We start from the raw sequence: 21,024 nt of genomic DNA on the forward strand, positions 1-21,024 counted from the left end.
GAAAGAAATTTTGAAGTTTGAATTTGAATTAGGGCTCTTTTTGTCCAGATTTGGATCCGTTTTTCCCCCCTAAATCGAACCCTATCTCCTTCTATATATTCCTTTTTTCGTTTCAGTTTAAGGGACAGGGGATTTTCTGGGAGAAAATAGTAGGAGTTCTTTTTTTTGAGCAAGTATACAGAACCCCTCAAGCAAAAGTATTCAACATACGTACTAAATATACTACTAGTCCCTCTGTTCCCTTTTGTTGCCGGCGCTCCCTCCAAATTTCAATCGGAGTCGGGATTTGAAACAGATTTTGCGTGAGGTCTCTTTGTCGCTGGCTGTGTCGGTGTTTGTGTGGTGAAGTCGTCGTTCCTCCAAGCTCGTCCTATCCCAGTTTCGTTGCACCCCAAAAGGTAATATTCACTTTGTTTCAAGTACATCTCGCTTTTTCACTTTGTAGCTTGGATTTCGACTATGTGAAGTTGTTCATGCTAGTACTTGGGAATTGTTTTGACTACTGGTTGGTTGAAATCAGTGATACATTTGTTTGAGAGTCCCTTGCTATTGTTCGTTCTTCGTTTTTCGAGATGGTTTAATGCTCGTTCGAATTTATACTTCTATCGGTGTTCTTCCTGAATTCATGGCTATCATGCTCGCTTTCGAGTTCATACTACCCACCTTCAGGGTGCTGTTTTATTTTAAATGTCTTGAGGGTGTTTTTTTTAGGAAACCGTTATAATGGCCTTGGGGTGCGATTTGGCCTTTTTTCTTTGAATATTTAACATTATCTTCTGCTATAGGATTTTGCTCGGGTCTAGTTTTGGTCGAACTTTTGTTTTTTTTTTTAGAATTAAATATTATTTTCTATTGCTTGTTGCTAGATGGTATGAGAGTTTGGTTTAGTTTAGCTTGGAATAATAGGCTTCGTTTGAATTCGCATTATCTATTTTGGGTTATGTTCTATAGAAGTGTTTGTTATCCGATGATTTTAAATCTGCCTTTTCCTCATTGTTTTTTTTTGTGAATAGTTTTGACATGAGATTAGGCTCTTAATGAAGATTAGTAATATTTACATGAGTTTTTGGGGACGACACTACCTCTAGTTTGGAATGATTGTTTCGTTGGCTAATGACTTTTCTTTGCTTCCTTTAAGCATTTTCATTGTCTCTAAAGATTCAAATTTACACAAGAGAATGGTCCCCAGTAGCTTATTCATGCATAAGGGAAAGTTTAGTCAATTTTGTTTAGTTTATTAGTCCAGATTTACGCTAAATAGGTTTGTACTTTGTTTTCAATTGTCCCATTCCTTTTTCTTTCTATGTGTCCTTAGGTTGTATTACATGGATTTAAAGTATGATCCATTACTAATTTCTACCTTGTTTTTATTCCTTTCTATGTATGAACCGGCCTCTCCGAGTCCTTGGAAACTCATCTTCCTTGCATCTCATTGATTGGGCCTTAGAGGCCCAATTACTTTTCTCGATCGAGTCAACCTCATTTCCGAGTGAGAGAAAGTGATGAACAGGTGGAAAACAGTACAGGTGGCTGGAAATTGAGTTTCCAAATTCCGGAAACTTGAAAACAAGCTGAAATACAGCTGTATACACAAGTATACACGGAAAAAACAACGATATACAGGTCCAAAAATCGAAACAGGTGTTCTGAAAGTTGAATTAGGTTGTATACATTTGGTATACATCCTTATATACAAAAAAAATGGGCTGGATTCATACGATATACACTGATATACAACCAGTGTATACAAAAACGGGAATTGAGCCTAAGCCCAAAATTTCAGCGAATTTGGCCCCAAAGGAGGCCCAAATTCAATTTCTCTCTACTCTTTAATTATTTGATTAAAAATTATTTATTGTTTATTGTGTGTTGACTCTAACTTTTAAATTGTTAACTAACCTAATTAAATTCCCCAAACGATAAGTTATTTTCTTTACATGGGCTTACCTTCAATACATTCTTTTATTTGATTTTGTATTCATTTTATCTTACTAAACAAATATATTGGCCATATTTCATTTTAATTAAATCTTTTGTTTTTAAAAGGACATGTTTTGAATGCCTCTTCCTTTAATCATTTTGCTTATTTAAATGGTTTTAAGTTAACACTTTTCTCAAATGAACTAAAATAAAATAAAATTGTGTGTGTTCTCTTTTTATCAATTAATTTAAAATGGTCTCATGCTTTAATTGGTTCAAATTATCATCTTAAAAAATGAATTAAATAAATTTTAATCTAGTTTTATTGAAATTCTAATTACTTGTATCACAAGCCAAATGTGTCATTTTGAATTTCTTTTCTCTAAAAAGAAAAATGTGTCGTTTATCTAATTATTTTCTCAAAATTAATTAAATATTGTAATTTATTTAATTATTCTTATGTTAAATTTCTCAAAATTAGTCAAAGTCATTTTAGTCAAATCGCCGGTCAACCGCAAGTTAGCGGGCATTTCGAGGGCCTAACACCTTCTCGGAATGTACATTTGAACTCGAACCCTTTTTTCAATTGATTTTATATGTTTAAGTCTTTTGAAAAATCTTGTATTTTTTCTTTGATTTTTTTACTTAAAAATTAAGTGGCGACTCTGTCCTTTTGGAAACCCGATTTCTCTTAAACCATAAGTTTAATCGATTTTCCGAAAACTAAGTCATTTTCCTTTTACATATCTTTTTTGAAGAAAATAGTAGTGTGTAATCATTTTATCTAAAAGTTTAACCTGTTAGAGAGAACACACTTTTATTAGTTGATGATATTTTCAACAGAATGTAATTAACAATTTCAACCGATTGAATAGTACTAATATTGCTACCATTATCAAGCAAAAAGACCTTCAATCTTCTTTAACATTAAGAAATGTGTTGTGTTTTGTCCTTTAAAATGCTCAAAACTCTTAAGGGAACACAAATATAAATTTATGGGATATGTTAGGTCATATAAGAAGAAAACACACAAAATTCCTCCAAGGCTTTGATCAAATGGTAAGAACACAATGTGTGATTTGTGGGGTTAGACACATACCACATGTTTGAATTTTACTATGCATAAAATCCTGATATTTAAATGGAAGAGGGTAGAAGGTCAAATCCAATATCCAAGCAAATTTGAATCATGCATCATTGACCTTCAAAGATTTATTCATATAATTATTCTGAAATAAAAATAAAATTTGTACATATTGATGGTGATTGGTGAAAGAATGAAGGAGGTGGTGATTAGGCACTGCCTAGCCTATATATTGAAATTAACAAAAATACATATCAAAAGTAAGAAGGATGAATAATTTATTATTATACCAAATTTATTTGGGCCTGAGAATTTGGTATTTTTTTAGTTACATTATGAGAATTATAAAGTGCCAAGACCAAAGTATCCAAAAGTATTTAAACTTCAATTCTTCTAAGCTCTAAATCATAGTATATTAAAAGAAGGGATAATGCATAAGTACCCTTAAATTCTAATCAAATTCTAGTAACATATCTTAATTTAATCAGAGTTTTATTAAGCTTTTACCTCTTTAAACTGTTCTAAAATGGAATAAACACACCATATTCTTAACTTTTTTCAAATCTCTTAAAAATATGGTCCATATGTAGATTTTTGAAAATGATCTCTTATAGACTTAGAGGGTGTTTGGATTGGCTTAAAAGTTGGTCAGACCTATTTTTAAATCAATTTTTGACTTCTGGAAGTGTTTGACAAATATAAAAATAACTTAAAATAAGTAAAAAAGTGTTTGGCAAGGTCAATAATGACTTAAAATAAGTTTAAAATGACTTCAAATAAGTCAAAACCAAAAGTAGGTCTCCCCCTACTTTTTATTTTTTGACTTAAAAGTCATTTTAGTTTGACTTTTTATTTTTGACTTAAAAACTATTTTTTTTAAGCCAATCCAAACGGGCCCTTATACCATTTACAAATTGAACTAAAAAATATTATTATTTGAATTTCTTATGTGTAAAAATAAAGATTTCTAAAAAAATATAAAAATAAAAATAAATTTATAAAGGACTATAAAACTAAATCTCTGCTAAAATTTTAACGTACCCTAGCTAGTATAATTTTGTGATATAAGGCCAGAGCCTCCTTCATTTACTTTAATAGGACCAATTATAAATAGGACCCCTTAATTCTATTATTTGAGGTGTATGGTAAACAATTATCCTACTTATAACTAGTTCTTTGATTGACTAATTATTATTATGCCGTCTATAGCAAGATAGTTTGCTAGTCTAATCTACCGTTAGAATGGAGATTCGATTTATGTCCCCTTCTTTATATTTATTTTATAGTATAATTAATTTACGAGTAAAGGCAAGGTCAAATCCCATACCACTCTAGAAAATGAAAGTTGGATTTTTTTTTTTTTTTTTTTTAAAAGGGCCTTGGAATTTGAAGGATAGGGATGTCAATAGGGCGGGGCGGGGCAGGGCAAGTTGACTGTTGAGCTTAACCGTAAAAAAATTAATTCGCCCCGCATAACAACTTTTTTCATTTCAACCCGCCCCACCTCGCCCAACATATTTTTCTTAATATTTTCTTTTTCTAGTTAAGTTTGATACTAAAAATAAAATTTATAAAAATAAATTCATTTTATCATTAAGTTGTATTAATTTAATAGATAATGACTTAAAAATTTATTTTTTAGAGGTCAATTGGAAAACATGTAAAAAATTATATCATTTTTATTGAATCATTTTCATTTACTAACTGAATATTTTATATAATTAGTAGCTTTAAAGAAATTATCTTAATAAATAATGCTCTATCACTCTTATAACATGTAAAAAGTTAAAATTACATTTGAATCCGCATAAAATCACATATACCCGCTAACAGCCCCGCCCCGCATTAGTTTTAAAAAAGATCCACAATCCGCCCCACACAATCTTAAATCCGCATAGCGTTAAACCCACTCCACCCCGCTCATTGCCATCCCTATTGAAGGGGTACTATAAGTGGAATAATTCTTTAACATTATAAATAGGGTGCTTGTAAATTGTAATATGTTCATAAATAATCTTCACTTAATAAAATAATTTTTAAAATTAAGTTAGATTTGATGTCTATTTCTTATAAACTCCATTATTTGTCCTTTAAAAATTTCAATAGTAAGATCACCTATTTGTCCACCTTCACTTGCCAATGCATCTATTCTTCAATTATTTTCCAACATGTTATTGTTAGAGTACTAGATTTTTAGCTAATTAATAGTCCCTCTGTCCACAATTGTTTGTCAGGGTAAGGTCATGCACACCCCTCAAGAAAAATTTAATACAAGGTGTAATTTGACTAATATAACCCTACTATATCAAGAATACCAAAAGTCTACATAACTTTTCAATTGAACTACACTATCATTAAGGGCAAAATTGGAAAAAAGTAATTAATTGTTTCTTGATTTTTTAAATTGACAATTAATCTTAGACATCTATTTTTAGTATACCTGTCAAACAATTGTGGACGGAGGGAGTATTGAAAGAGCTATTAATAGCAGTGCCAACTACTGTATAAGATCTTCTTAGCCACATTATATGTAATAGAGCTCTCATCTATTTCTTCACTATATTATATTTCATGCATGGATAATTTCTTATCTACTAATAATCCATGGGATACCTCTAATTATTGGTTAGTGATCATACACTCCCTTCATTATATTTATTTATCTTATTTTGTTTTAAGAACACAAAATATAAAAACAATTTGGTATATTCAATATATCATTAATCACAAAATTCAACTTTGTATCAAATTAAATAGTAAAACAAACGAATTGAAATAGAAGAAGTATTTGTTTTAATCTCTCCTTTATGCTACGATCGATTAAATTTGACAAAACATACCGGAAAGAACAAAAGGAAATGATAAGTTCTACGAATTTAGCCTTTAAAATTAATATTAAAATAGTAATTTAACTTAGCATGATTTATACTAAAATTAATATTATGTTAAAAGTATCTGAAATAGAAAACACTAATTGAACATTCTTAAATCGAATAAAATTATCTAAAAATCCACTGCTTTATTATAAGAACGAAGTGATCGATTGAGTAGGCAACATTTTAAATGAAGCAAATTAAGGTCCGATTAATCTAAGAAAATGAGATGATTACACACTTCAATAATAACAGTACTAATACAAGATATTTTGTGCCCGATATTCAACAAAAAAAAAAAGAAAAGGAAATGAAAATAAACTAGTCCAATAAAGCTTTCACTATATCCAAATTAATTTTGCTTCATTAGATGTAGTTTTTAACTTATGATAAAAAAAAAAGATATGTGGTACGTACGTAACGAGTAATAACATTTCTTTAGGATGTTGAAAATAATCAAACACTTGTAAAAATATTTCAATTACTTGTGGAATTATTATTCCAAATTTCTTCAAGTTCTCTAGCAAAAGCTTGTTGTCTTCCTACAACAATGGTGATATGATCTTTGTTCTTGACAACGTTAACGCGAGCACGAGGGACCCTGGACTGTACATTGTAGCTGCATTCGACAGGGATAAGTTCATCGTCTTCACCATGAATCACCGTGACTTCGCCTTTTAGACGATTTTTCACCATGTCTAAGTATCCTTCTATTTTTCCAGCAGTACCACAAATGATGTTGTGTAGTGTATGCCATGCTGCATTGTGTGTGTGGCAGCAAAATCCGTCTACTAAGTATGTTTTTATCCTGCATATATAGTTAATATCGAATCATCGATGCATGATAAGTAAACACGGTATTAAAAAAAAAAAAGATTTTTGGTGCATAAAGCATTCCGTATTTAATAGGGTCTAGGGTATTGGATGTCATAGGACAAGTCTACTACTTTGTATATGTGACTATATGATTAATTAATGGGATGAGCCACAATAGTGAAAGGAGTGTAATACAAGCCATTTATATAGATGTAAGCATTAGCGACTGATTCCATTGCTCGACTCAATGATCTATATATATCAAAAAAATTTATCGTTGCTTTAAGACTACGGTTCAAGAACTAATGCTATTGAAAGACAGAAAAGAAGATTGATTAAGGTAATTTGTTTGTTAAAATAGATTTAACAATTTTTTTTTATTGGAGATTATAAAAAAAAGTATAAGTTCTATGTACTTATATACAAAAGATATTTATGCGATCACTTCTTTTTTGGTTTCCATTCAGTCTTTGGAGCCTGTATTGGAACCCCAATTAAGACTAAATCCAGATCACACTTTCTCCATGTCCAAAACTGAAATCCGAAACCTCGGATTAAGGGTGGAACAGTTCCACCATTGCACCCCACCCATGTTGGTATTTATGCAATCACTTACTCATAAACATTAGTAGTATGGCGTGTTTGTAAAAATAAGTAGCTATCCTTTATTATTATTATTATTATTATTATTATTATTATTATTATTATTATTATTATTATTATTATTATTATTATTATTATTATTATTATTATTATTATTATTATTATTATTATTATTATTATTATTATTATTATTATTATTATTATTATTATTATTATTATTATTATTATTATTATTATTATTATTATTATTATTATTATTATTATTATTATTATTATTATTATTATTATTATTATTATTATTATTATTATTATTATTATTATTATTATTATTATTATTATTATTATTATTATTATTATTATTATTATTATTATTATTATTATTATTATTATTATTATTATTATTATTATTATTATTATTATTATTATTATTATTATTATTATTATTATTATTATTATTATTATTATTATTATTATTATTATTATTATTATTATTATTATTATTATTATTATTATTATTATTATTATTATTATTATTATTATTATTATTATTATTATTATTATTATTATTATTATTATTATTATTATTATTATTATTATTATTATTATTATTATTATTATTATTATTATTATTATTATTATTATTATTATTATTATTATTATTATTATTATTATTATGATTATAATACCGACAATGTATATCCAATAAGTTTTTTTTTTCTATGAAGAAAATATGATTCAACAGAATTCAATTACTTACAAACAAATTTCATGTTGTCATTATAATTCCACTGCCCTACGTTATTATTTGGGTCAATGGTCATGAACCGACTTGGCTGACAATTTATACGGATTAATTAATTATAAAGAATGAATGCAAGAACAACCAATCAAAAATCAACCATTAATTCTAAGAGAAAAAGACAACTTTACCCCTGAAAATAATCTCTTATGATGACTTACGAATTGAGTAACAAAAACAATCTTTTCAAATTTCTGATAAAAAACGACATAAGATAATCGAACTACCTGACATGAACGACGTAATAAAATGTTTGACCAAGAAAAAGAGATGGTCATGCCCAAAAAAAAGGACAACCAAAACCAGGAAAAAGGGGGTTGGAGCAGTAGATGCAGTTGGTGGGGTGTTGTTTGATTTAAGTAACACCCATTATATCATATATTTTTTTGGCATGGACATTTATTAAAACAGCGATGTATAGAGTTATTGGGAGGTTGTTGTGTGCTGCTTCCTAATTTAATGCAGTAGGATCTGGTATTGGCTGTACAAATAAAATTTCACATTGGTAGGAAAAAAGAAAGAAGTTATTGGTATGACTTTATGATCACTTGGTAGAAAAGGTGAATAACAACGTATCATGTTTAAAGATGTTTTTTTAATTGACTTAATAGTTGATATATTGAAGGCACTGAACTTGCGGTACGAGTAAAATAGAAGTTTGTACGTAAGTTTGGTGATCATAAATACTCGAACGATGTGCAGTTGTACCGGAACTTAGTACTAGAGGAATATTATTGAATGTGTAAAATAGGATTAAATATAATTTATGTTTTGATTAAATTAGACCAACACTAAATCTTAATACAATGTGATCAACTTACCCTTTGTATCAATCTCGCATTATTTTCCTCAATAAGAGTCTCATTCATGTCACTAATTTCCTCAAAAAACCTAACTCTTCCAAGTAATTTTCCTACTCTCCATCGTTCAAAAAAAAGAAAGAAAGACGTTTGAAACTTGTAGTCTAAAATAAATGATCATATATTTGTGTGACTATAAATCATTTCATTAAGGATAATATAGACATTTTAAAGTTAAATTGTTACTTAATATAGAAATGTATCATTCTTTTCAAGACTGACTAAAATAAAAAGTGAGTCATATAAACTGGGCAGAGGGAGTAGACACATGAAATTGGTGAAGGTAGTTTGGACAATAAAAGATTTTGACTATAGTTATTGTTGGTAGGAAAAAAATGCACAATATTGAACTCACACACAAACCCAAAGACAAAAATACCTGTTTCTGGTGATGAGTTTGGTAAGAAACTCCCACAAGCGATGGTTTTTGCAGATGAGTAAGCAAATTGTTCGGCTAACATGCTCATACCAACAAGCTAGCGATGCCCCAAACGCAATCACAGGCCATACTCGTCGCGGCGCGATTCTTCTCATCATATACTGCGTTGCTTCTTCTCCCTTTGGAGTTGGAAAATATGGCTATATATATATATCATTACAAAAGAAAACAAAAAATGATATCAATTAATAAAGTTGTACGTGAAATTAAGGATAACATTTGCTCATGTATATTTGATTATGAGTTCTACATTCTAGGATAACGACATCAGGTGTTAGTAACTGAGTTCTAAATTTGATTTATCATCCTATAAATACTTCTAGGATAACAACATCAGGGGTTCATAACATTTGCTCATGTATATTCGAAATTGAGCAACTCATACTTGAACTTTATGAATCCTACATTCTATGTTAATGACATCAGATGTTAGTAACTGAGTTCTAAATTTGATTTTTGAATATATATAGTTAATTTTCTTAATAAAAAAAAGGAGTTTGAACATGTTCCGTAACGTGACTTCTAGCTCCATCCCTGCCCCACTGTAAAAAAAAAAAGTCTCAATTTTGCCCTTGAGTTAATTTTAAACTATAGTTAGAAGTTGATGGACAAAATTTTGACTTTTTTTTGTGGAAAATTTGGATACGTAAGATCCACCCATTAAATTTTCCCGTGGGACTCTGTTAATACCAAAAATGTAAATATTTTGATAAAATTGAACGATTTCGAATCGTAATAAAAAAAGAAATTTAGACATGTATTGGTATCTTACCGGTGCAAGTAAAGTGAGGGATTTAATTAAGGTAGGATGCTTTACAGCAAGTGCCAGTGCCAATATGCATCCCAATGAATGTGCCACAATGTGAAAAGATTTCACATTGTATGGCTCTAGTACTGATTTTTCAATCATGTCTAGATGTTCTCTTAGGGTGTAAAGTGACTCATTTGGCTTCGGACTTCTTCCAAATCCTAGTAGATCCACCGCGAATAATCGATACTTTGATTTTGTAGCCTTTGTAAAGTTTGGAAACACAGTTTCTGTCCAAAATTCTGATGATGATATGAATCCATGTATGAAAATCACATTTTCTCGTACGTTCTCTGTATTTTTATTAACACAAATAAAAGACGTTAAAATTATAAAAAAGTACTTCTTTTGTCCAAGATAAGTGTCGTTTTAGCAGCATTAGCCTCTTTCTTATTTTGAAAATAGAAAGGTGAAAGTTCATATAATCAACCAAATCAACTGAGATTTCCTTTAGTAACATTAATTACAAGGGTTTATATGACTAAATTACTCGTTATATTTTCTCAAATTACCTTTTCATCTTGAGTAACAGTAGATTTGAAAAAAAAACATAGTAATGAAGACCTTCTTGATTTGGTAAAGCGACACTTATTTTGGACCAGGGGAGTAAAAGAGAGAAGAGTAGTTAACTTGTCAATACATACCTTTGGCACCATCAACATGGACAAAAAGTGAATCTTTGGAAGAGGCAGACCAAGAATTACAAGTTTTACAATCACAATCCGACCATCTTGGAACAATATTTGATTTTAAGCCACCAATTTTGCCTTGCAGCATTTCGACAATAGATGAGTTAACAGTAAAAGTTGAGCGCAGAGTTCCTCTTTTCAAAATTGGGGCAGCATTCTCCAATTTAAGCCTTTTAAGCTCATTCATAGTAGATTTCGACACTTCAGATACTATCGAAGATCGCGTGTACAATGTGTCTGATATCTCTTCTAGCTGCAATTTATTGCAGCTAGAAGAAGAAGATGTCAGACACACAATCTTGGACTCGGAGACCAAGATTGTGCCACTGCTCGTTATGGTTTGTTTAACCGACGAGCAGTAACAGGGCTTCCACTCTGCTTCCACTATGAAATCAATTACTCTGTAAATGTAACATAGCAAAAAATCAAGAACGTCAAGAACTGTGAACACAAAGAAGCTAATGACTTCATTCAATATTCTCCCTGCCATTGTGAATGTTGATTTCACCCTTTCGATAATCGACATATTAATTTGTCCGAAAAAGAGTGAAATTTAGGATGTCAAGATTCACAAAGATTGTGTTTCAACCTTGCTTTGGTATGTCATAAAGATTATGTTAAAGTTCCTAGTGCCATTAGATGTTGCAAAAAAACAACTAATGACACTAAGAATACAAATACAAGAAAAAATAAATCTCACAATACCTTAAAAGGAAAGGTATTTTGTTTAGAAAATATAAGCAAAAGGGCTATGGAAAATTATAAAATGACAAGACAATATTGTTGGTTTGGATTTTATTGGAGGGATAACGTGTGGGGTTGAGTTGTTCTTTGTTTCAAAATTTGGTGGGAGGAAGAAAGGGGGATATAGATAAATATAGACACGTAAACAAAGAGTGAACTTTTAATGTTACATTGAAAAAAAGTTTGCTAGAAGACTAAGAAAAACAAGTTTGGTGGTGGTTGAACCTCTCACAAAATAAAAATTAGGATCTTATGTAGATATGAGAATGCAACTAACAAATTATTTTTTTTGCCTACATATATTATTAGTAAGTATTATTACGATTAATTGGAGGAGGGTAACATGATTTCTACCTATGACGACTCTGTTTTTAGGACTCGAAACCAAGATAATTAAGGAGTACTTGTTACTTTACCATAACCTTTTATTGGGAATTTGTCCCGAGTTTCTTACCATAGTTGAATTTTCATTTTACGAAAAGGAAAACACAAAGACTCCATATTTGGCTAGTCATTTTCCTCGTAGGAAAAGATTTATGACTCTATAAATAGAGGGTTATTTCTTCTAACTCAGTAGCATTCACAATGTAGTCCTAGGGGTTTTGAGAGTGTTGTGTAAAGGGAGAAACAGTGAGACACAAGTGATACGTAATCACTATTGTGAACCTCTTTTTATTCCAAGTGAATTGTGTGAGGTTATTTCTCTCGATATTGTAGTCTCTCTTTTATATAGTGAATTGCTCTCTCCTCTTGTGGATTTTGGTCGATCGATCGAATCACGTTGAATATTTTTATCTCTTTTGATATATTTTTCATTTATCTTCTTACCTATGGTCTTTCAAAATTCACTTTAATTTGCTAACTTCCGATGACACCTAAATATTTTTATCCTAACACCTTTAACCTATCACAACATGTAATTCTTCATAGAAAATGGTTTAAATTGAGTCGGTCTCTACATTATTATTATATATTGTATATGTATAACTTAAAGTGCTACCTTAGATTAGAAATACATAATGGAATATTTTTTGTTAGATAGAATGATGAAAAGTGTTTCAAGAAAAAAAAATCATTCCAATAGCTGTAATAAAATTAACTTATGAGCTTCGGTTATCTATATAAACACACTCATTTTATTTAAGGGAGCAATAAATTGCAATGACTTATAGCATACCCTTAGACAAGTTGGAGTATATAAAACATAAAGTTGTTACAAAACAACATATATATTATATTGTAATACTCTTAGATGAAAAAATTTGAATAAATCCGATCTACTTATTCAAGAGTCCTCTTTAATTCAGATAACTAATTAAGTGCATTTATCTGCTAGCAAAAACATATTAGAATAATAATATATGTTTAGAATGCCCCTTCCTTAAATTTTAAGTAGCTCGCTGACGAAAGCATGAAAGTAAGCAAGCAAACTCTCAACCCGAAATCAATAGCCCACGAGAAATAGAAAGGAAAAACCCCAATCCCTCGCACCCTTAAAATAGTAAAGGGTCTTGCTATATTTGTTAGGAAGGTCTTAAAGCATGCGAAGTGGCTACGTGACAATAAAAAGGGATGTAATGACATGTTTTGGCTAACAAGTGTAGGAATTTAGTTAAAAATTTAAATGCTTTATCATCACTTAAAATAATAAAAGATTTTGCTAAAATTTTGTATAAACAATATAATTAAGGGCGTTCCCTCATCACTCAAAAGTTCATGCCCGAAAAAGATTAAAAAACCAATCAGAATTTTGGTGGAGTGATAAATACTTTTTCATCTTTAATTAAATGTCTCAGATTCAAATATAAGTATAAAATCACGTTTATTAGAGAGCGCTTTACCTCTTATGATATAAATTTTTTAGGAGTAAAGCCAAATTTAATCGGGTTGTAATGATGTGGACCCTCCAAACCTGCTTGTATTAATTGCTAAAGTATCCCCAGCCACATGAGTTTGGCAATTGCCATCCCCACAAACTGCAAAAGCCAACCCCATTCTGTTGACTTTAAAATATTTCATTTTGTCAATCGAGGATCTCGTTGCCTTTTTGTGATTTATTATATTTCAAGGAATTGAGTTGTTTGAGTTGTAGATCAACCATTGATGCTTTTGTTATTGGAGATTGCCTATAAAACGTAAATGCGAAATACCTTGTGCACGAGACAGTATATACTTTCTTCGGTTAATAACAATTATCCACTGTACTATTTTGGGATGTCCAACAATACTTGTCCACTTTGTGAAATTAATGGATAATTCTACATTTAGTTCCTAATTTACCCTTATAATTAATTATAGTTATATATCTATTACATTTTTCAAGACATTGTATTTATTACTCCCTCCGTTCATTTTTACTTGTTACACTTTGACTTGACACACCCATTAATTGAATAATTGTTGATATGAATATTTTACCAAACTATCCTCTATTAAATGATGTCTTGAAAAATAAGTATTTAATGCTGAGGGTAAAACATGAAAAAAAATTATTTTAAAAGTGATAAGTAAAAATGAAAATCTGTTTTAGGAATAAGTGCATAGGCGAACCCAGGATCTGAAGATTTTGGGTGGACCAATATTACCTTAGCTCAAATATAAGCTCTAAGATAAACTTAAAAAATAAAAAATAAATAAAAAATAACATTGTACCTAAATTCAAACCCTGGTCTTGTGAATGGTTCATCTAACTTGTACCAACAACACAATGGCAAACATATACTCTTCATGGGTGCACATTTAATTATATCTTAGTTTATGTCAGCTTCTCAAGATAGATATATACCTTACACATGATGTATTTCGAAGTTAACGGGTGCACGTGCACCCCCACCCTATAGGGTGGTTCCGCCTCTGAATAAGTGAAAAGTAAAAGTGAACGGAGGAAGTATATTCAAAGGGTGATATAGTAAAATTGTTTTTCTATTTATAATTTCTTAAGAAGCGTGCAAAGTTAATAGTGGAAAACTATTATTGGACAAAGAGCTTAGTATATACTATTTATATTTCTTTCTTAGATAATACTTCCTTCGATTTATGTTATGTGATTTTATTTAACTTAATACGTAATTTAAAAAAGACGGAATTTTAAAACTTGTAACGATAACACTTATTGCTACATTTGTATGAAAGTAAATATTGGGAGAAAATAGGCCGTCTTGCTCTTTAATTAATTGTTCACAAAATTAAAATTTGCTAACTTATTTCTTGTGGTGAAGAAGGAATTGTTGGATGTGAAGGGGTCCTGTTTAGTATTTATTGCTTTTTGCCTTTTGCGTTAGAGAGAGAGTTTTAGGCAATTACTGGATCTCACCAAATTCTACCTTTATTAATGGCAGGTAGCTAGCAGACAATTTGTTTGGCTACTGAAAGCAACTTTTTTTTTCTCATCCGGTGTCCGTACCTATATTGGAATCCAATTATATTTGAATTCATGTCAGAAAGTCTCACATTGAGTGTAAAGTGCTCTCAGGAGACTCGAATTCAAGACTCTAATTAAAGATGAAGAAGTACTTACCACTCCCTTACTTATACTTATTCCTATTGAAATTTTTTTTTATGTTTATTATTAATAAAAAAACCACTAGACCACTGTCTTGCGGTATGCATTTGCTTTTTTTTTTTTTTTTATATATATAAAAAAATATTGTAACATCTCGCAATTTGAAATAACTAGGAAGAAGCTTATAATTGGAAATAGTCATTTTTTTGGAAAGAATTAAAGCCTGGAAATTTAGTTAAGTTAGGAAAAGTGAGTTTTTGGTCAACTTCAAACGACCATAACTCCTAGGTCAGGATGATTTAGGTGTAATTCCAGATATGGTTGGAAAGCTCTTGGAATGATCTTTCCAACGCCTCTGAGTTTACGTGATTCCGAGTTCGTATGAGTGAGTTATGCCCTTTGGAAGTTGGGCTGTTCGAATAAGGAAATATCCAACCCGGATTTTAAAAGGGTATTTTGGTCTTTTCCATACCCAATTGGTTTAATTCACTTTTAGTGAATTAATTAGGGTCTAAACTGATTTGGTTCAGTTTACGCTTTCACAAAACAGTTAGGATTTTTGAGAGAAGAGGAAAAAAGAGGAGATGAAGCAAAGATTCATCAAGATCGTCGAGATTAGCTTGTTGATTTTGGGTTCATTCACCCACGTGCTAAACATGTTTAGTTCAGCGAAATTCGTCCTAAAAGAGTTTGAAAGTTGATGTTCTTGACATGAATTCTTGAATTTGAATGTTGTTCTTGAATTGGGATGAATTGAGAAGTTTCTGAGCTTGTTACATCGCATTATAGAGTCGTTTCGAGTTAGGTTCTTAGGTACATTTGCTGGGTATCTGTATCTAAAGGTAATTTGAGAAAAAGAACCGATGTTGGGTGATTTGGGGCAGGAAGACGAAGAAGAAATTTCGTCCGTGAGAAAGCGTCACGCGACTTGTTCCCAGAATTGAAAAATTCTGCTCCGTGTCGCGGAGCTGACACGAGGTGTTCTGCCTCAAAAGTTATTTTCGAAACCAAAATTTAAAAGCCTCTCCGCGTCGCGGACCCACCTTCAAATATTGATTTTTCGGTCTTTTCTCATGTTTAGCTATTTAAAATCATTCCTAAACAACATGAGATCCTTCCAATCACAAATCTTAATCCTTGAATCCATAATTCAATTCAAGGATCAGTTAAGGGTCAAGTCGAGAGCAGTTAAGATTAAAGTCAAGAGTCAAGTTAAGAGAAGTTCATTTCAAGTTTTCATAAGTCTTTTTACAAACGTTTTAACTTTGTTTTAAGACTTAAGTTTTGAGTTCAGTAAAGAGTAAAGTTTGAAATTCATTTCTTCAAAAGTATATGGGGACTATGTATTCCCAAAGAGTTTAAAATGTTTTCATATTTAAACAAGAAAGGAAACCTCGATTTCCAAAGAGCCTTCGGGCTAGTTTTCAGAAAAGAGTAAATGCTTTCATAATTAAGAAAGAGGGGAAACTTTGATTTCCAAGATAGCCTTTGAGCTAAGTTTTGAGCACTAATCTCAAATCACAGAAGAAATATGTTTTTAAACATAACATCTAATATTATATTTTTGGGTGTAGAATAGAGCACCGATATGGGGATGCGAATTCACATTAACTCAAGTCTTCATAAACCATGTAGCCATCATGGGTAAAAAGGGTCATACTCTTTAGATGAATTCTTTTCGCATAGACTAGTGGATCCACTTAGTGAGTTAGCTTCCTATATCACAGCAAGGTATAGGATGGGCCTCGGCAGCGTGAGGTAAAGCGATGTATCATCACTATAGTTCTTAAGTGATGGTTGTCGGTTAGAGAAACTCCCACGGCAGTAGTAGCATGGTTCCTCAAGGAGTTCTGCTTAGTGTGAATGGGGGTATGAGACTTCATTTATGCATTGCACAAGTAGACTTTGAGAGGGAGCATGGTTTGTCTTTTTATGATATTATGATTATGAATTGACAACATGTTTTCAACAGTTTTTCTTTATATTGCACTTTTTTTAAACTGTTTTATAATGAAATAAGTTTATTTAAGTATTCAGGAGTTGATAAGAGCCAAGGTAAGTGTTTCTTTCATAATTTCTTTCGAGTCTATGTTGTTTTAGCATTCCAACTCGCATACTCGTATATTCAATGTATTGATGCCAGTTGACATGCATCGTATTATGATGCAGACACAGGTAATTAGGATCGGCATCCGGCGCATTCGTTGATCCAGTGAGCAGTTCAGAGTCTGTTGGTGAGCCTCTTTGCATTCCAAAGGACTCCTTTACATTGCTTTCAGTTTTAGTATTAGTTCATTAGGATGTCGTGGGCCTGTCCCGACATCTATCTCAGTTGTTTAGAGGCTTCATAGATAGTCAGACAGTCAGTTAGTTAATTCAGTTGTCTTTACTTCTGATTTCATATGTTAAAGACTTGAGTTTGCCTTAATGGCCAGTTGAATGTTCCTTTATAACATTCTAGTTACTTCATAAATGTGTATGTGATGAGTTAAGTCTTCCGCTGAGTTAGTAAGCCAAGCCAAGAGTTTGCTTGAGGCCAGCAATAGTCTTCGAGTGCCGGCCACGTCCAGGGTGTAGGCTCGGAGAGTGACAATACTTACCACTCCATCACAATCCTAATCGTTTACTGAGAACAACTTTACCGCCGTCACAGCAGTGTCATTTTTTATTTATAAAAAAATTATTATTCTATCAAAGTATTTGGAAAAAAATAAAATCAAAGTATTTGGAAAGTTTTGTTAAAAATGTCTTTTTCCATCCAATATAAATATAAATATTTATTACTTTGTGAATATAAATTAAATACAATGAATTGATACACGGAATTAAGATAACCAAAGAAGGTGGGTAACGTAAATATTTAATTTTATTACTCTGTCAATAGTATCTGATTATGAATGCAACATGGGAGTTGATGCACCTTTTTACTCCGTTCGATATTCAATATCCACATTAAAATTCGATTAAATATGAATTTGCGCAGATGCACCTTTGAAGATTGTCCACTAATCATCAATTGGTGTGCGGCCGAATGGATGGTACTTTTCAACCTTTAATAAAGCGTCTCAATGTCTAATCATGTTTTAGACATGAAATTACAGAAGTTCTTGATAAGAAGTGCTCCTCTCTTTTATAGATCTTATTAGGCTCGAAACTAGATTAACCAGACTAGTGTGCACATATTAGTTATTTGAGTAAATTTCTTAGATAGTCACCATATTTGAGAATTTGCTCTATAATATCACTTTTATTTTTTTTAGGACCATAATATCACCTAACTATTCCTATTTTATTTAAAATATACTCCTCTCTCCTATAAAAGTATTAAAAAATTCACTAAATATTTGACATGTTGCAACCTCAGGAATTGGAAGAATATTTCCTTTACATACATGTACAAAATTATTGGACCTCAGTAAGAAAGTTCATAAAAATGACCATTTCAAATATCTTCACATGATATGACGTTAGATATATGTATATTTAAAAATACATAGTATCAATTTCAAAAGATTACTACAATGACCATTTCAAAGGTACCTAGTACAATTTTAATAATTTTAGCAACTCATGCAAAGTGCCTGACATTTTACCATTTCATATCCACATCAAAATTAGTACATATATATATTTGTTGATATTTAACTATACCATACAGTTCTTGTTATAATAGTAATAATAACATATATAGAAATAATGTACATCCTTCATAATCTTGCAACTTTCACTATGACAATACTAATAATATTCATTTTCCAAATGTTTTATGTATTGCCCTTTTGTTCATCTACTTCAACTGCTACATTTGTGTTTGGAGATTCTTTGGTTGATTCTGGTAATAACAACTTCTTGTTTACCCTCTCTAAAGCTGACTCTCCTCCATATGGCATAGATTTTAAACCTTCTCATGGCCACCCTACTGGAAGATTCACCAATGGTCTCACCATTTCCGATATCGTTGGTAATTTTACGACTTGATTCATGTTTTTGAGTTTAAGTTCTATGTACTGATGATAACGTAAAAAGTATTGTGAAATCAAGCCACTTATAAGGTAATCACAAGTAAATTTCTATGATAAGCATCTTTTTTTTTTTTGGCCATGCTAATCTTCTCTGTATCGTTCCAATTTTATCAGATGTCCCCAAAGGGACATGATAAGCATCATTTCATGGTTATAACTTGATCAAAGTAGATACTAACCTGCTATTACATGTTAGTGTATATAACTTAAAACCTATTTCCCTCGTTCCAATTTACTGACACTAAGGATTTGTGCATGGAGTTAAAGAAATTTTATGTGACTAAATCATCTGACTAACGACAAAATGAGAATTGTAAAATTAAATTATTATTTTTTTTTTACTAAAAAGGAAATTGTGCCTTTGTAATTTGAAGAGAGGGAATATTATTAATTATTTTTTGTAAAGTTATTTGATTGTTTTAGCTAAAAGGGTGTGACAATTAGCTAGGTACCTTGTTGGTCACTAAACAATCTTTTTTTTTTCTCATGCAGGTGAAGCTCTTGGAGATAATTCATTTCCTCCACCATATTTAGCACCAAATGTGGAGTCAAATGCAACAAATATTGGAATTAATTATGCTTCAGGTTCTTCAGGAATTTTGGATGCAACCGGAACTCTTTTTGTTAGTACCATCTTTTTTTTCTCGTATAAGATTTAACTTACATACACTGATTTAAGGGAAACTTACATAAATTTTACTAGTTTAAGAGCTAATTACTTAAATACATCCTAGTTTGCAATATCACGAAACAAATCTTACCAGATTTTGGTGCGTCTAGATATCTTGAGATATATATATATATATATATATATATATATATATGAATAAGTCAAAATTAGGTGTAATTTGTTCTAGATACAATATATTCAAGTGGACTCCTTCTCATGTCGCTCGCCACTCTCCTATGTATCTGGTATCCCAAATACGTTCCATTCACACCAGATACATACATATACATGTATCATCTATAGCTAGTGTGATTCACATGTATCTCTGATACATGACTATCTCCTTTCCTATCTCGCTCGTCTCTCTCTCAATTTTAGTGTATTAGCAAAAATACATATAACTAGGTGTATCTTGCTCAATATATGATAGTAAATTCTTAATTAGCGGTAAGATACATAGTTTTTCCAGAATTAGTATATATGGTATGAATGTATATCTAATAAAGTTGATTTTCTTTATTTTAACGTGTTATAGCAGGTAAAATATTTTAAAATTCTGATAGATGACATATGTTGCAGATAGGGAGAGTGCCATTAAGGGAACAGATCAGCAATTTTCAGGAAAGCAGAAAATACATTGTGAATTCAATGGGAGAGGAAAATGCAAAGAGATTCATAAAGAAAGCAATGTTTTCTATAACAATTGGGTCTAATGATGTTATAAACTATTTCCAACCATCTATCCCTTTTGTAAGTAATGAAAAGGTTTCTCCAACAACATTCCAAGACTTCCTAATTTCTAACTTGACTATGAACCTTCAGGTACTACGTCTGTTTCAATTTATTTGTCTGATTTTGACTTGATGCGAAATTTTTGAAATTAATGAAGGCTTTAGAATTTACAGAAATGCCTTTTAATCTTATAATTTTTAAATATGTCATGTGGAAAATTATAGTAAATGAGTTGTTAAAAAGAAAATATAAAACAAATAAAAAGATATAGGAGGAGTATTGTATTTCCTCTTTCCAATTTATGAGTAACATTTTCTTTTTTCAAGTCCATTGCAAAAACAATACTACCCATCCAGAGTACGAGAGTCAAAATACATGATTTTCGATGTAAATTCGAGTATAAATTCTTCATATTTTGTATAATAAAAGTTTTATATATATATATATATATATATTTTTTTTT

At 30.7% G+C, this 21,024-nt stretch overlaps 2 protein-coding genes across 2 annotated transcripts in view; one reads left to right on the forward strand and one right to left on the reverse strand.

Annotated features, from left to right (window-relative positions):
- Positions 1–6,111: 6,111 nt before the first annotated feature.
- Positions 6,112–11,877, reverse strand: LOC102601613 (uncharacterized). The gene is made up of 4 exons (XM_006352152.2): positions 10,847–11,877; positions 10,167–10,495; positions 9,335–9,534; positions 6,112–6,685 (listed from the first exon to the last, which is right to left on the reverse strand). Exons 1-4 carry the CDS (start codon positions 11,415–11,417, stop codon positions 6,355–6,357), a joined length of 1,431 nt encoding a protein of 476 aa, XP_006352214.1. The 5' UTR covers positions 11,418–11,877; the 3' UTR covers positions 6,112–6,354.
- A 6,961-nt stretch (positions 11,878–18,838) lies between these two features.
- Positions 18,839–21,024, forward strand: part of LOC102601952 (GDSL esterase/lipase At5g41890) — a 4,436-nt gene continuing 2,250 nt past the window's right edge. Inside the window, exons 1-3 of the mRNA XM_006352153.1 lie at positions 18,839–19,098; positions 19,652–19,782; positions 20,409–20,651. Of these exons, the coding sequence (XP_006352215.1) occupies positions 18,867–19,098; positions 19,652–19,782; positions 20,409–20,651 (606 nt within the window). The 5' untranslated portion in view covers positions 18,839–18,866. The remainder of the gene's footprint in view (positions 19,099–19,651; positions 19,783–20,408; positions 20,652–21,024) is intronic.

The sequence above is a fragment of the Solanum tuberosum genome, unplaced genomic scaffold, assembly GCF_000226075.1.
Source record: "Solanum tuberosum cultivar DM 1-3 516 R44 unplaced genomic scaffold, SolTub_3.0 scf00147, whole genome shotgun sequence".
Classification (NCBI taxonomy): domain Eukaryota; kingdom Viridiplantae; phylum Streptophyta; class Magnoliopsida; order Solanales; family Solanaceae; genus Solanum; species Solanum tuberosum.

What these genes read in the sequence shown, in the direction of transcription:
- LOC102601613 (XM_006352152.2), bottom strand. Translation starts at nt 11,417, where the DNA reads ATGTCGATTATCGAAAGGGTGAAATCAACATTCACAATGGCAGGGAGA. An exon ending in CCCTCACTTTACTTGCACCG is followed by an intron (nt 9,535 to 10,166) that starts GTAAGATACCAA and finishes ATATATATATAG; the next exon opens with CCATATTTTCCAACTCCAAA. An exon ending in AAACTCATCACCAGAAACAG is followed by an intron (nt 6,686 to 9,334) that starts GTATTTTTGTCT and finishes CTATATATGCAG; the next exon opens with GATAAAAACATACTTAGTAG.